Below are 16802 nucleotides of genomic sequence, written 5' to 3'. Positions count from 1 at the left end.
TCTTCTGAAAAATCTGCTGATAGTCTTAGGAGGGTTCACTTGTATGGGACAAGTTGTTTTTTTGTTTTTTTTTTTTTCCTTTGCTGCTTTCAAGAATCTCTCCTTGCCTTGAACTTTTGAGACTCTCATTATAATGTGTGTTGGTGGAGTCTCTTTGAGTTCGTCTTATTAGGGATTCTCCGGTCTTCCTGGATCTGGATGTGTGTTTCCTTCCCTAGGTTAGAGAAATTTTTAGCCATTTTTTCTCCAAATTTCTCTGCCTCTTTCTCTCTCTTTGCCTTCTGGGACTCCCATAATGCCAATGTTGGCCCACTTGATATTGTCTATAGGTCCCTTAAACTATCTTAGATCTTTTTCATTCATTTTTCATTTTGCTGCTCTGACTGTGTGAGTTCCACTGCCTTGGCTTTATTTCTTCTGCTTCATCAAGTCTGACATGGAACTCCTTTAGTGTATTTTTCAATTCCGTCATTATATTCCTCAGCTCTGTGACTTCTATTTGGTACTTTTTTTTTTGTTTGGTCTTTTCACTTTATTGAAATTTTCATTTTAATTCATTCTCCTCCCAAGCTCGGTGAGCATTGTCATGACTAATATTTTGAACTCTTTATCAGGTAAAGTAATTATCTCCATTTCATTAAGATCTTTTTCTGAGGTTTCATTTTGCTCTTCCGTTTGAAAAACATTCATCTATTTTTCTTGACTCTCTGTTGTTGTTGTTGTTGGTGGTGGTGGTGGTGGTGTGTGTGTTGCTTTTTATGCATTAGATGAAACAGCACTTCTCCCAGTCTTGAAGGAATGGTCTCATGGAGAGGATGAAGTTTATTGTTCGACCCTGCCTTAGCTCTTAATCACATCCCACATCTTTGTGATTGTCCGAGCAGCCAACTTTATTTTTAATGGCTCCCAGTAGGTGAGGGTGTGCCAACACTCGTCGGTGTCCCGAAGGGGAGGGTTTAAGTTAGCACCTAAATTCAGGCTGATTGGAAGCCAGACCCTTAGGCTGCAGCTTTTACAGATATGCACCTAAATCCCTCTCTGGGGCTGGGGAAGATCGGGAATGGGCATCTCTCTCTGTCCCCACTGTCCTGAGCCCTGGGATGATAGTCAGTAAACAGCTATTCCTTTCTTCGCTACCATCACACCGAAGTGAACACGAGTGCTGCTGGCCACCAGACTCGGGGGATCAAGGGATGTCTCCCGGGAGGCAAACGCAAAACCGAGGGCACTAGACTAAACACTGGGACACCAGACATGTGCACAGGCTCCTCTCTGGGATACTGGTGCTGTGGACCGTTGCAGAGGGAGAGTGGGAGGTGATGCCCAGAGAAGATGACAGTTGGCTTTTAGATGTGTGTTTAATTGGAAATCTGACCCTTAGGGCAGAGCTATGAAGATAGGCTAAAGACTGGGAGTCTCTCTGTTGCCTGATCGCTGTGCCCTGGAGATGGCAGCTGGTTAAACACTCTTTCTTCCTATGTCACAGTTCGGTGAAGCCTGTGAGCACGAGCCCTGTTGGCCAGCAGATCCAAGTGATTTAGAGGTGTCTCTTGGGTGGCAGCCACAAAAAGCAGTGTGCCAGATGAAAGTACAAGCTTCTTTCCGGGAGATACTGGCGAGAGGCAGAGAGAGAGGGCAAAATGGTGTCCACTGGCCCCCGCTTTCGGAAGGTATCCTCTTAGTAGTCCTTTGCATTTTTTTTTTTTAATATTCATTTATTTTTGAGACAGAGGGAGACAGAACGCAAGCTGCAGAGGGGCAGAAAGAGAGGGAGACACAGAATCTGAAGCAGGGTCCAGGCTCCGAGCTGTCAGCACAGAGCCCGGTGCAGGGGCTCGAACCCCCAAACCGTGAGGTCATGACCTGAGCCGAAGTGGGTCGCTCAACCGTGAGCCACAGAGGCACCCCAAGTAACCCTTTAGATGTATGTTTAATTAGACACCTGGTCCTCAGGCTAACACTTTAAGTTAAGCAAACAAGCCTCTGTCTCTACCCTGGGTTCTGGGGGGGAGAGTCTGCACCTGTGAGCCCTTTAAGAACTGTTTCTCAAAAAAAAAATTGTTTTTAAATTTAAAAAAAAATTAAAAAAAAAAAAAAGAACTGTTTCTCTATGGGGCACCTGGGCGGCTCGATGGGTTAAGCGACCCACTTCAGCTCAGGTCACGATCTCACTGTCTGTGGGTTCAGAGCCGCGTGGGTCTCTGTGCCGAGAGCTCAGAGCCTGGAGCCTGCTTCGATCCTGTGTCTCCCTCTCTCTGGCCCTCCCTCCCTCACGCGCTCTCTCTCAAAAATAAACGGACACTTAAAAAATGAAAAAGAACAAAAAAGAACTGTTTCTCTGTTTGCTATTGCCGTGTGGGTCTCACGGATGCACGCCCCGTTGGCTTCTAAGGTGGATATTTGGGGGGCTTGACTCTTAGGGTGCAGATCTTAAAAGTTCAGGTGCTACAAGTGGGGTATAAGCCTTTTCCTCCTCAGGCTTATGTGTTCTATGGTTTATGTGTTCTCTCCCAATTGTGGGTCACACATCAGAGGTGGGGTTTATGACGAGACTGTCTCAGCCTCTCCTTCCCACTTTGGGCAAATGAGGAAAAAACCCACATCAATGTGTAAGAGTCACTTAGCTCGTTTGGGGTTTTTTTTCCAGAGGAAATTGTTCCATATGTAGCTGTAGATTTAGTGTCTGTGGGAGGAGGTGAGTTCAGGATCCTCCCACATCACCATCTTGAACTAGAACCTCGTATTCTAGTCTCAGTGCAGATTCGGACAGGGAATGATCACATGGGAACCAGAGAAGAGGCCAGCTATGGGAGATTAAAGATGATGCCTATTGACAAGCCCCTCCTTGGGAGGTGGGGTCTGTTTCCCCTCCCCTTAACTCTTGGCTTGAAAAAAACATGGGGAAGTGATAGATGGCATTTCTGGACCTAGTTTTTCAGAGGCTTGGCAGCTTCCACGTTGGTCTCTTGGAGCCTTGAATATCACGTTAGAAGCCCAAATGCACCGTTAGAGCACATGGAAAGGGTCTGAGACCATATAGAGGGGGTAAGGGGCACTGCTGAGGGGCCAAGAATGTGAGTAAAGCCATCTTGGACCTCTAAACCAGCCCCGCTGAATGCCACTAAGTCACTGCAGTTAATACGACATGGAGCATAAGAATCACCCAGCTGAGCCCTGCCGAAATTCCTGTGGATTTTTCCACAGGCTTACACTGGTGATCTTGCAGATTTGGTTCCAGACCACTGCCATAAAGCAAGTCACATGCATATAAAAGTTATGTTTGCCAGGAAAAGTTATATTTACACTACACCATAGTCTATTAAATGTGCAATAGCATTATGCCTAAAAAATACCACTGTATATACCTTAATTGAGAAATACTTTATTACTAAAAAATGCTAGCCATCATCCGAGCTTTCAGTGAGCTGTCCTCTCTTTGCTGGCGGAGGGTCTTGCCTCAGTGTGGATGGCTACTGACGGATGAGGGCGATGGCTTGGGAATTTCCTAAAATCAGACCGCAGAAAAGTTTGCCACCTCAGCTCACCCTTCCCTTCGTCAACAATTTCTCTGTAGCATGTGATGCCGTTTGATAGCGTTTTACCAACAGCGGACGTTCTTTCAAAATTGGAGTCGTTCTCTCAGATCCTGCTGCTGCTTGGTCAGCTTAAGTTTATGCGCTGTTCTAAATCCTTTGCTGTCACTTCCACAGCCTTCACAACATCTTCACCAGGAGTAGTTTCCATACCAAGAAACCCCTTTCTTTGCTCATCCGCTCGAGCTTTATCCTGAGATCATAGCAATTCAGTCCCGTCTTCAGGCTCCACTGCTATTTCTACCACCTCCGCAGTGACTTCCTCGACCGAGGTCTCAAACCCCTCCAAGTCATCCAGGAGAGTTGGAATCCACTTCCAACATCCGGTTAACGTTGATATTTTGATCTCTTCCTATGAATCATGAATGTTCTTTTTTTTTTTTGATTCCAGTGTAGTTAACATACAGTTAATTAGTTTCAAGCGTACGATATAGCCATTCACCAATTCTATATGTTACTCATGGTGATTAGTGCTCATCATGATTAATGTACTCTTAATCCCCTTATTTCACTCATCCCTCCCACCTCCCTCCCCTCGGGTAACTACCACTTTGTTCTCTATATTTAAGAGTCTTTTTGTCTTTTTCTTTCTTTGTGCATTTGTTTCGTTTGTTAAATTCCACATATGAGTGAGATCATATTCACTGAGCATTATACCCTCTAGACCCATACGTGTTGCAAATGGCAAGATTTCATTCCCTTTTTTTTATGACTAATATTCCATAGTACGGAATCAATGGATCTTATCCATTCATCTATGAATGGACACTCGAGTTGTGTCAGTATCTTGCCTATTGTAAATAATGCTGCAGGTAAACATGGGAGTGCATACATCTTTTTGAATTAGTGTTTTTGTTTTCTTTGGGTAAATACCCAGTAGTGAAATTACTGGATCCTATGGCATTTCTATTTTTAATTTTTTGAGGAACCTCCATCCTGTTTCCCACAGGAATCGTGAATGTCCCTAATACCATATAGAATGGTAAATCCTTTCCAGAAGTTTTTCAATTTGCTTTCCCCAGATCCATCAGACGAGTTACTATCTATGGAATCACTATATCCTTATGAGATGTATTTCTTTAATAATAAGCCTTGAAAGTCAAAATTACTCCTTGATCCGTGGGCCGCAGAACAGATGTGTTAACAGACCTGAAAGCAACATTATCTCGTTCTAAATCTCCATCCGAGCCTCCTGGGTGGTCAGGTGTATTATTAATGAATGGGCAGCAATATTTTGAAAGGATTCTTTCTTTTCTGAGCACTGTCTCCACAGTGGGCTTAAAATACTCAGTGAACCATGTTGTCGACAGATGTGTGTCGTTAAGGCTTTCCTGTTTCATCCCTAGAGCACGGGCAGGGTAAATGTAGCATCGTTCCGAACGGCCCTGGGATTTTCGGAATGGTCAGTGCGCTCTGGCTTCAACGGAAAGTCACCAGCTGTCTTAGCCCCTACGAAGAGAATCGGCCTGGCCTTCGAAGCTTTGTAACCAGGCACTGACTTCTCTCTAGCTATGAAAGCACTGGATGGCTGCTTCTTCCAATAGAAGCCTGTTTCATCCACACTGCAAATCTTTTGGTCAGCGGAGCCACCTTCCTGAATCATCTTCGCTGGATCTTCGGGAGAACTTGTTGCAGCTTCTGCATCGGCACTTGCCGCCTCGCCTTGTGGTTTGGTGTTATGGCGGCAGTTTCTCTCCTTAAACCTCATGAACCGACTTCTGCTGGCTTCGGACTTTTCTGAAACTTCTTCACCTCTCTCGGCCTTCACAGAATTGATGGGTCAGGGCCTTGCTCTGGATTAGGCTTTGGCTTAAGGGGATGTTGTGGCTGGTTTGATCTTCTGCGCAGACCATTCTAACTTTCTCCACATCGGCAGGAAGGCTGTGTCCCTTTCTAACTGTGTGTTCCCGGGAGCAGCACTTGTCATTTCCTTCACGAACGTTTTCCTTGAGTTCACGACTTGGCTAACCGTTTGGTGAGGGAGGCCTGGCTTTTGGCCCGTCTCAGCTTTCCACACGCCTTCCTCGCTAAGTTTAACCGTTCCTAGCTTTTGATTTAAAACGATTTAAAACCTGCGTCTCTTCCTTTTACTTGCAAACTTAGAGGCCGTTGCAGGGTTGTGAATTGGCCTAATTTCAGTATTTCTGTGTCTCAGGGAACATGGAAGCCTGAGAGAGGGAGAGGGAGAGAGATGGGGGACCGGCTGGTCAACGGAGCAGTCAGAACACACACGTTTGCTAAGTTCGCCATCTTCTAGAGGCACAGTTTATGGCACCAAAAAGCAACTACCATAGTGACATCAATGATTACTGACCACAGATCAGCGTCATAAGTATAATAATAATGAAACCGTTTGAAATATTGTGAGAATTACCAAAATGTGATGGAGAGACACGAAATGAAAAAATGCTACTGGAAAAATGGGCTGATAGACATGCTCAGTGCAGGGTTGCCGCCGGCCTTTAGTTTGTAAAAAAACAAAAAACAAAAAACGATATCTGCAGAGTGCAATAAACAATAAAATGAGGTATGCCTGTATAACAAAGTGGTAGTTGTGTTAAGTAAGTATGAAGTAGCCTAGATGGCCATTGAGAACCAGAACGCTGGATAGAGGAGGACGTCCTGACCGGCAACACTGCCCCTGCCCATCCAGGGTGCACGGGTCAGGACGCGTTCGGGCTTTTGCCCGGGTTTACACTGGGAGCCGGGCTGGTTCTGTTTCTCTCAGTCCGTTGCTTTAGCAAACGGACTGCGAGGACCTCGGGCACAGTTTTCCGATCGATGGCCTTTGAGGTATAAACCAGAAGCCTCTTTGTCTTTTGATGGCTGTGAACAGGGACCAATCTATGGCTCCTGTCTGCTCATTGATAAGGATACAGAACCGGAAACAGGATTATCACAGCAACATCAGCAATGAGATCTGATTAGACCAGAGTGTAAAACTAATATTGTTGTCGCTTAACCCTAAGGAGAGATGAGCATTCTGTACAACATTTAGACGTTGGTTTTGAAACAGATTTTAACTGACTTCCATGAAGCAAATGCCTCTTGGTTCAAAAAGGAGACCCTTTTTGAACTAGAGTCGGGTAAAGGGTAACTGAAAGGGTAACTCTACCCTTCTCTCCTGAGAATCCTGCCTGGCCAGCTGGGCTCAGCTGGCCATTCTCCCCTGGTGAGAAGCAGCAAAGTACCAGGCATCTCAAACCTGTGACACCTTGCCTTAACTTGCTGCTCCCTGCTGGCTCAGAAGAGCTGGCCAGGGACTATTGAAAGCTTAGGGTGGAAAAAAAAAGGGGGGGCTGGGGGGAGAAAGCTTAGGGTGGAGTTTCTCAAAGAAGCTGATTCAGGAATCATCCATGTGTAACCACTTGGTATGCTTATTAAAATGAAGATTCTGGGGCACCTGGGTGGTTCAGTCGGTTGAGCGTCTGACTTCGGCTCCGGTCATGATCTCGCGGTTCGTGAGTTTGGGCCCCGCATGGGGCTCTGTGCTGACAGCTCAGAACCTGGAGCCTGCTTTGGATTCGGTCTCCCTCTCTCTGCCCCCACCCCCAACTTGCGCTTTGTCTCTCTCTCTCTCTCTCTCTCTCTCTCTCTCTCAAAAATAAACATTAAAAAAACACTTTTTTAAAATGAAGATTTCACGGCTCCACCCCAGACCTATGAATACCAAACTCTCAGCCCATAGCCACAGAATAGGAATCCAACAACTTCTCCAGGTGGTGCTGATGTCTAGGAACCATTGACTCAGGCTTCTCAAAGATTCTTTTACTTCTAGCTTTGGCCCAGGATTGGACAGAGATGTCTTCTAGAGTTGAAATTTGCAGGGAGAACATCTATTTTGTATGAGAGATGTTGAAGTACTTCCGAGTCCCCTCTCTGTTAAGGGCCCCCCAAAGAGATAGTTTCCTCTAATCTTCTGGCCTTTAGATACACTTTTACTTGTCTTCGATGGCCCCCAGTCCCACCCCATTTACGACCTGGTGACCATGATGCTCACTGGCTAGGTCCCTTCAGCAAGGATCTATGCGACCAAGCATAGGCCCCAGAGGAGTCCTCTGGGCCAGGACTGAGAAAATACAGATTAAATGAATACTGGCTCTGGAATCCGAAGTGTGGCTCTGAATCTCGGTTCTACCACTCACCAGCTATTCTAGTGTAATAAATGATTTGACCTCTCTAGGCCTCAGTCTTGTTTGGTAGAATAGGGACAATCCTAGCCCTGCCTCACAGGGCCGTTGTGAGTACTCAATGGGCTAATGCACACGGAGCATTTGTGTCCTTAATTCATGTTACGTGTGATTATATTATTGTGGGAAAGGGGCTGGAGTCCATGACGCAGGAGGAAAAGTTGAGAGAGTAGGGAGTTTTTGTCCCAAGGGAATAAATAACATTGAGAACACTTGATGTTTTCCAAAATACTGGTGGTTACTACCGGGGGAGAGAAATTCATGTTTGTGTAATTTGAAATGGTGGGGACTGGGAGTAGTTACAAAAATTAAAGGGAAATGGATTTTCCCTAAATAACTGGAGTGACTGAAAAGGGACACAGGTACAGTGTGTTGCCCCAGGAAGTAGTGAGTTCCCCCTCACCGGATGTGCTCATGCTCAGGTGGCTGGACAACGAAAAGGAGATTCAACCCCGTCAGGGCTGGGAGGCAGAACTGCCTATCTTGAGAGGATGGTCTCCTTCCATCCCGAGTCTGTGGCTCATGACTCCAAGTTTATTTAAAGAAAGCAAGAGTCCACTAGAAAAGCTGAAGGGATGGCATCTTCACAAAGTGGTTCCTACTCTCCTAATTCTTGGCTTCCAGCCCAGGAAGCCACCCAGTCACCATTGATCCGCTATCTCAGAGACAAAATCTGTTTCCTACAACAGGCATCCACTGGTTCCATTTTGCCTCTAGAACTCCAGACATCAAGGCTGGTTGGTGGTTTCTCCTTCATACAATGACATGTCAGATACTTAAAAATGGTGGTCAGTAACTCCGTACCCCCTACCCCTTCTACCCTGCACCAGATCTTTTCTTTTTGGAGGTAGAATTGTCTATCCCCAGTGCCTGTAAATGACGTCCTCGCTAGACTGCATTTACAGAGCATGTTGTAATAGGCATAGCCACACTGATTTGAAAGGTACCTATGTTGGGCGAGTTTATCTTTGTACCAACTAAAACCAAAGTCTGCTGAGCATATTCATTGTTTTCAGATTGCAGAACAACATTTAAGCAGCCTACAAAAAGTAACTCTTTTCAAATACCCTTAAGCTCTTTAGAATAATTACTAGGTCAAGTTACAACTCTGTCCTACCTCCCCACTAAGATAGGTGACTGAAAGGCCACCTCCGGGCACCTGTGTTAGTCACTCCTAGTTTGCTATTGGAACTTGAATAGAACTCCTTTCTTAAGTGTCTTTTCTAAGAGTCTTTGCTCCCAGGAAGGTGAGGGTGGGGTGTGATAGGAGTGTGTGTGTATGATGGGGGCTGGGGCTGGTGAAGGATATGGCTCTCTTGGGTTTGGCAATAGGATCCAGAAGACTGCAACTTAAATGCCTATCTACCGGGCCAGTTACATAAATGTGGACAGCGAGCTGGGAGTGTGGAAGGCTGTAGGGGATGGAGGTGTCTGTGTTGACCTGGAGAGCCCACACCCTCCCAAACCATCTACACTTTTGCAAAGAAGCCTGGATTTTATCGGCGGATCCCCTTTTGTGATGCTTTTCTTACAGGCTGAATTACAGAAATGCATAGGAGAGGTGTGGTTGGGTGGCCTCATTAGAGATCTGGGGGTGTGCTAACAAATGTATAACCCAAAAAAACCGCGTAGGGAGACAGGCTCATTTAAAATAACACAGCGCTTTGGTTAAGGAAAAGGAATCATAGATGCATCCCCGGAACATATGACGAGATGCCTTAAGGAAAGCATTTGTCTAAAGGTGCAGAGTAAGGTACCCAAAGCTTTAGGTTCTTTTGTTTGGGAGATCATTCAGGTTGACAATGGGTCACAAGAGGTCCAAAGAGAAGGATGAAACGAGCTGCATTTGTTTAAAGGCGGGGCTGTGCCTGGCAAAGGAGGGGTAAGGGAGCATAGCGAGATGTGCTCATTTAGAGTTCAGCAATGGAAGGAAATGTGAGCTCTGCACACTCACAGGACTGAAGGCAGGCTTGGCCAAAGGGGTGTTAGGGAGAAGGGAAGGGAAGGTGAAAGGGAAGGCGTAGAAGGGAAGGGAAGGTGAAAGCTCTCGGGGGCGCATGAAGGCAAGACAGGAGGAAATGCTGCATTTGCAAGGCTGGAGGGCCCGGAGGGCAAGTCTGGCCAGGTGCGGAGGGAAACCCAGGGAGAGGCAGGACATCTGTGGGAAGGAGCACGATGAAGGGTCAGCGCAGGAGCCAGTACAAGCAAGGTTGCAATGATCATCTCTGGAAGGACTGCCAGGCTCTTCGAGTCTCCGAGCTACAGCTTATCTAAAGGGTATGGAGCCTAAGCAATCCTTCCCCCCCTCTTTCCGGGCAGAACTGGAGGAAATGGGCTGGTCTGCGGCGCGAGGATTTAGGTAAAGGTTTCTTAATAGGTGGGGCAGGTATGAGGGCAGTCGAAAACTCTCTTGAGAACTTTGAGGTTGGGTAGGTTCTTGGAGATCGGGGTAAGCAGGTGGGGCTGAATTTGGAAGTCAGCGAGCTGACTTTGGAAGCCAGCACTCCCAGCTGGAACCAGATCTCCCAGGTTTTGTATTCCCGTGTGGCCACACACTGTGGGCCTGACCCAGTACCCTTCCCTGGCTCTCCCCTGCCTTGCTCTCCTAGGTAGCACTGCCATCCGAATCGCCAGTCGCCCCAAGGTGACCAAGTTCACTCCTTGCTGACCTGGTAACTAGTTTCATTGCCTTAATGGGCTTAAGGGCACTCCTGTACCATCCAGTTAACACAGGGATTTAAAAGTCAAATGGCAGAACGATTCATGCAACTTACTAAGTTTTAATTTAAAAAATGGTCTTTAAACTCTCTTTAGCTGTAGTTTAAGCCTGTTTCCCCTGCAAAGTGCTCTGTGGTTGGCTAACATGTCAAAAGAACACTCAGGTATATGGCATAAGAGCCTTACACTGTAGCATCTGTTTCTTTTAACTATTAATGGATACGGATGTCCACCTGTTACCCCTATTCTTTGAAAGGCCTGCTTTTAAATCATCACCCGGGAACTTGGAGAAAATACACCACTGAGTACCCACCCCAGACCTGCTAACTCACGGATCCTGGGGATGCTGCCCTGTGACCTGTGTTTTAACAAAAACCTCCAGGTGATTCTGATAGAAGCTCAAATTCGAGAATCGCTGTTCTAAGAGACACGGCAAAGGGTTGAAAGCACCTGATAGGAAACTGAGTGGGGGAAGCTCATCCTGGTTCTTCCATCCCACCCTGCTATTAACACCTCAGGATACTCTCCCAGAAAAACAACATCAGAGCCTTAACATACTGGAGATGGAAGACAGGTTGTGTCTTCAAATTTGCCGGTCAATGGCTTTATTTAACAGGTGGTTCCATTTAATCCTTCAAACTACATCACACGGTTACTATTTTGCCAGATGAGGAACCCAGACTCAGAGATGAGGTTAACTTACCTACAGACACAGCTGTGGTGTAGCGGATGGGACTCGCGTCCCAGTCGAAGTCAAATGTTTGTCAGCGTGTGACAATTCCTTACGGATAGGTCGTTAGTGGCGTAATTCACACAGAGAGAGGTATCCAACATGCCCGTGGGATCATTCTTTTAGAGTAGCAGAGTTCGTGGTGAACAGCGCCTAGGTCTTCACTGGTCATGGGTTTCTGGCCCAGGTATGCCATCTGGTACTTTTCACGTCAACTTTGGTCACGCTGGGGAAGTGGCACCACAAAGCTGCTGACAGGAATCTACGGCGAGACTACGGTTCCAGTTCTCGTTCTGCATTTAACTAGAGACAGATGGCTGAAGCGCACTGCGTCGATTTCCTTTGCCCTTGGACTATCGGTTGTATCCCCATCTGAGGAGTTAGTAATCCAACCCCACCCCATCTGTTGATCACAGGCAGCAGACAGGAAGCACAACCAAATGGCCCCGCCAGTCAGCTCATGCACCAAGACCCTCCCTCAACGCGGGCTAATGGCACCTTCTCCCGGGGACTCTCAACCCACGTCCAAGCCCTTCCCATCAGGTAAGAATCATGGTCTAAACAGACCCTTTTAGCTTGCGAATCAGAGTGTCTGGGGGCATCCAGTCTTACCCTGTCTTGTAATTCTAGAAATTGTAGAATTGTTGAACCAAATAAAAGGAAGGAACTCTCTCAGTTCTCAATTAGCTGCACCACTGGAGAGGAACAGTGATGTGGTAGATTTTAAAAATTTGGTTCCATTTGGCTTTGGAATGCATTATGATTTTTTCAGCAGATTAACTTTCCTAATTATATTTTGTACAGCCTGATATTAACAGGCATTTGTATTCCCGGAGCACACAACATCTAACACAGATTTGGGTGGTGTGGTCGAGGCCGTCCAAACATGTGCTGGTCTAGGGGAATGACAGTGTTGTCATGGAAAACCCACACGTGGATAATGAAGAAGGAACTAATTAGAAAGTGCTCTGCAAATATTAAATTATAAGCAGAGAAGCCAAATCAGGAATTCTCTAACGACATGTGAACAGAGAATAAAAAAGGTTATTAACATTCTAAGAGGGGCAGAAACTTGGAAGAATCATCCTTTAGTGTTAACGGAGCCTGATGAAAACACTGGTTGTAAGGAGGGTCAACGGGTTACTGGGTGGTCTTTGAAATGCGAAAACCTCAAGCAATAATACCAAAGCGTTTTAAAAGAGCATTTAAAATGAATTTTATTGTTTGAATTTTACAAGTAGTCTTTAAAGGCTTCAAACAAGAACTCTGTTGCAAAACTCTAATAAATAGCTTGCCCCAAGTTCCCAAACAAATGAAAGACAAAATAAAAACTCAGGATAAGCAAGACTTCAGAATGCTTGGATGTTAGCAGTATTTCTCATTTACAAAGAGATTATCAGGCAATGTAACAATCTCCTTCATACAAGTCAAAGAGAGAAAGAGACAGACAATTGAGATCTTTACAAAGCACTCCGAAATCTTCCTATTTTCTGTGATGGAAATGTCACCAGGAAAAAAAAAAAATCCCTTGAAAAAAATCACAATCATGAATGAAACTGTAGCATAAAAGTCTGGTGGAGGGGGTGGGGGGAGAAGAGAGAAAACCCATCCCATTCCTGTCAGGGTTGGAGGAAGGAGCTGAGATCACTTGGGGCAGGGAGCTTCCACACAGAGGACACTACGTTGCAGAACTTTCCCTAGATCAGAGTTGCCACTGAAGGGACACGGGTGTCAGCTGAGTGACATTTTATGAAGGCAGGGAACAAGGCCACCGGGGGCTCCCTGGGTTCCTCAACACTGGTGGGCCCAGCGTGTCTGTCTGCAGGACTGGGAGCCTTGGCACAATGACCAGAGGCCCCAGAGTGGCTAGAGCGCTAGACAGGACAAAGAGCATATCAAGTCATTTCTGTAGCGGAATCCTTCGGCCACAAAGGGATTCAGCAAATGCCGTGCTTAAATCGCACACTGGGACATGCAGGTTTCAAAGCCCATTCTGTTATCACAGTCGTTGCTCCTAACAAGCAAGCAGGAAACATTTTAACATTCACTTTCCCTAGTTATAAACACTGAAATCTGGCTTTGGAGAGGATTAATTAATTAATTAATATGGTCGTTTTGAGGGCGCCAAAGAGCCCAATTTTGCCACATTTTCATCTTTAAACACCTCGAACAAAAACTGTACTTTTGACCAAAATGCAAACGAGTTTTTAGTCTGGAGGAATTCTGAACCCAATGAACATTTGGAGCCAGGAAGCCGTGGAGAGGTGGACTCCAACCTGGTGGGACTCGGTCACACCAAACAGGGGTCCAGCTCCGAGAAGCACACACCTGGGCCCATCTGCCTGGGGAAAGGAAGCAGGGGAGGAGTTACGTCACAATGCGGGACAGGAAGGGGGCGTGGCCCGAGGCACGAGCCTAGCCGGGTCTCTGGTGCACCTGGCGGTAACCCTGACCTGCCCACAGCGGCTAAGATAGGGACAAGGGCACTAGCTCATGCACAGGCCATTCAAGGGAGGCAGGCGTTTTCTTAAAGCACCTTCCTCCCCGGACATTTTAGGAACAGAGGTAAGGAAATCCCCCTCCCTAAACAAACAACTTTTAAAAACTTTATTAGGAGCAATGACATTTGTCAGGATAAGGAGGGAAAGCTTGGGTTACCTGAAATAGAGCTAATGGAAATAGAGGCAGATGGGCCAGGACAGCCTAGGCCCACTTTGTTTTCTTTTTTTTAAATACATAACAGATAAAGATATTGTGCAAAAAAATAAAGACATTCACATTTTAGCAGTTAAACTTTTATTTTACTTTTTAAAATTTTTATTTACTTTTTCGTTTTTCTTTTCTACAAAAGGCAGATAATGATTGTTGATCTGCAATCGTGTTGTGCGCTCCCCGAGAGGGGCCGGAGTAGGAGGCCGGGGAGGAGGGGTGGGGAGGCAGAGAATGCTTTCAGTGTCACGGCTAGGGACTGCCAAACCTCACCGGAGAGCACCCCCGTGCCCCCCGCTCCTGTCCCCTCAGCCTGCCCTAGCTCATGTCTATGGTGTTGAAGACCCATTCGGTGAACTTCTTGAGCTTGTCTGAGGCGTTCTGGGACTCCTCCTGCAGCCTCAGGTTGTCCTCCCGCAGGTGCTGGACCTCCGCCTGGAGGTGGGCTTTGTCTTCTTTTTCCTGGAAGGGAGGGGAGAGGAGAGGAGAGAAGAGAAGGGCTGGGAGGGGTGGCCAGGGATCTGTCTGTACCCTTCACCCACTTCTGTTCTTTATCCTAAACATCTGCTAACAACGTGTGAACGTGGCCTGGTACTAGACTCGCTCAAACCGGGGGACAGGTCTTCTGGAGACTCCCCACGGTTGGTTTCGGAAAGCCAACACATTCATGGGTCCTTGAGCATCTTCAAGAAGGACCGTCTTAACTTTTGGACTATTGTTTTGGTGGCTGTTGGCTTAACACAGTGAAAGCCACTCGAGCAACAACAAAACAATTCTTCCTGGTGTGAAAGCCCGGATTAACAATGAAGACGTGTGGGTCTGGGCTACTGACCCCTGAGACGAGGAGTGGGGAGGCCGAGAGAGGGCTCGGTGGGGCTGGCAGGGGTTCCGGGGCTTTCACAATTGTTCTGCACGTGTGACAACGAAGGCCCTTCTTGCGCAGTGTGAGTCAATGGGAACCGGGCTTCAGATGGCCCGCGGAACACGTGTCCCGAGGGAACAGGGACAGAGGGTCCACGTGGTCAGTCCACGGACACTACTCAAGAAGGGCGTTTGTTCAAGCACAGTTTGCACGGACCAGGCACTCTGAGAATGTGTTTACCTTCTTCAAGTCTTCCCGGAGCATCTTCAGCATCCCTTCCAGCTGGTCCACTTTGGACGCCAGAGTGGGAGAGGAATCCTTACTGCTGGGGGCAAGAGACAAAAGACGGGTGTCAGGAGAAACCTCTGTGGCTGGGTTTGTTTGGCCCTTTTTTTAGTGAGGCCGCTGTATTTTTTTTTTTTTTTTTAATGTCAAATTAGTACGGTGACCCAATGTGCGTTTTCACTTTAAAAAGGAAAATGGTAATCTTAACAAGAGGTAACACAAGGGTGAATGCAGCCAATCAATAGCTTCCTTTGTTACAGACGCTGTCACTTCATGACAAGAGAATACAAGAATACGGGACAGAAAGTGAGAACGGTCTCTGGCAGCAGGAGAGGCACTTTCTGGCAGACACAGCCGTCAAGCAGTACGGTGCTCCCTGCTCCCTCCAGCGGCTTTGAGGAGAGGAGAGCCGCTCCTCTGGGTGCAGAGGGGCTGATGTCAGCTCTGCCTCGGGGCAACCAGGATAGCTAGGTCTCTGGTTCCCCGTAAAACGGTCTGTGGTTACTCATCCGGCTGCAGCTAAGGTATCGTGCTCTTGTCTTGAAAGCTTGTCTAACTAAATATCTTAAAATAGTTAAAAAATAAGACCACAGGTTTCAAAAGCTTGTCAGTCCAACCTTAATGTCTCCTTGGCTATTGTGATGAGCAAACAAGGCCTGCAATTTTCTTTCTCCCAATTTACCTAAGTGCTATAGCAATGCCAGGCCAGTGGGGCACCAAACTGGTGCTAGAGGATGAGACAGCCGGGCAAGGGCTGAAGACCCTTGTCAACTGCTCTTCGTCCAACTCCTGTCTACCTGAATTCAAGCTGTGGAAAGTTCCCGTGAGTTCCAGCCAGATACGCCACCTCAGAGTCACACGACCAAGAATCTAGAGCCTTCCGCTGGGATTATACCCACTCTGCTACCACTTCGCAGAGATCAAAAGGGAAGGTACAGACAGACCGAAGTTTTGGAATCAAGAAAAGGCAGTCTCGAACTGTGTTGATGTCTTCGGCTAATTCTAGACCTAATTCTAGATCTACAAGCCCAAAAGGCAAAACTCACAACGCAACAAATGAAACAATAAGAATCTGCAAACTTTTAAGATGGGGGACGACCAACTCAGACCCTTAGCAGCCTATCTTGACTTGCGAAGGTTTGCAAAGTGAATTCTGTGTCTGTGTACGCCTTGAGTTTTAAGAACACATTTAACTTCATTTACTTGTTCACTGAACAAAAAGAAAAGTGCCAACCATCACCCTCATCTTATGATTCCACAAAGATTTAAGAACTAGTTGGCTCAATAATCCTTAGGAAGATGGACTTGCTCACTCAGACTTCTCCCTGTTGGAGGAGGCCCCACCCTCGGTGGGTTTTTTCCTTAAAGTTCTCAACGGCCAAGCTAACTGCCGCTCTCCCACCAGAGACCCCTCCATGATAGGAGTGAACGCGGCCTCCATTATACTTCTGACCAACAACACATTCCTCCTCTTCTGTCTTCTGAAGGGCATTTCCTTGCTCCGAGGAGTCTTCAGGAACAGGTCCCACAGGCTGTCTGGATAACCTATCCCGACCTCACTTTTCCTATTGTCTGTTTCTGACCAAGTTTTAGAGATACCTGGATTCTTAAGTGCCCTCAAAAGGTTTTAAAGGGAGATTTCAAATTGATGAAATTATTCTCTGTCAAGGAGCACCTAATGCGTGTACCATGGCAGCCCATGGGCTGCTTTAATA

General features: G+C 46.7%; 1 protein-coding gene and 1 long non-coding RNA gene across 19 annotated transcripts in view; one reads left to right on the top strand and one right to left on the bottom strand.

Moving 5' to 3' along the window:
• The first annotated feature begins 13655 nt into the window (after positions 1-13655).
• Positions 13656-15808, top strand: LOC144616633 (uncharacterized). Its single transcript, XR_013556030.1, has 2 exons — positions 13656-13796; positions 15348-15808. It is a non-coding gene; the product is annotated as an uncharacterized LOC144616633 (long non-coding RNA).
• Positions 14011-16802, bottom strand: part of SIPA1L1 (signal induced proliferation associated 1 like 1) — a 364598-nt gene continuing 361806 nt past the window's right edge. For 16 of the 18 annotated variants that reach the window (XM_078448063.2, XM_078448064.2, XM_078448062.2 and 13 more), the window contains 2 exons: positions 15043-15127; positions 14011-14402 (listed from right to left, as the gene is read on the bottom strand). In XM_078448063.2, the coding sequence (XP_078304189.2) occupies positions 14259-14402; positions 15043-15127 (229 nt within the window). In that variant the 3' untranslated portion in view covers positions 14011-14258. The remainder of the gene's footprint in view (positions 14403-15042; positions 15128-16802) is intronic. The other 2 variants (XM_078448067.2, XM_078448069.2) reach the window with 1 other exon arrangement.

Source organism: Panthera onca, chromosome B3 (genome assembly GCF_046562875.1).
Source record: "Panthera onca isolate mPanOnc1 chromosome B3, mPanOnc1 haplotype 2, whole genome shotgun sequence".
In the NCBI taxonomy this organism is placed as follows: domain Eukaryota; kingdom Metazoa; phylum Chordata; class Mammalia; order Carnivora; family Felidae; genus Panthera; species Panthera onca.
Note: the sequence above shows the minus strand (reverse complement) of the source record. Positions and strands in the feature narration are given on the sequence as shown.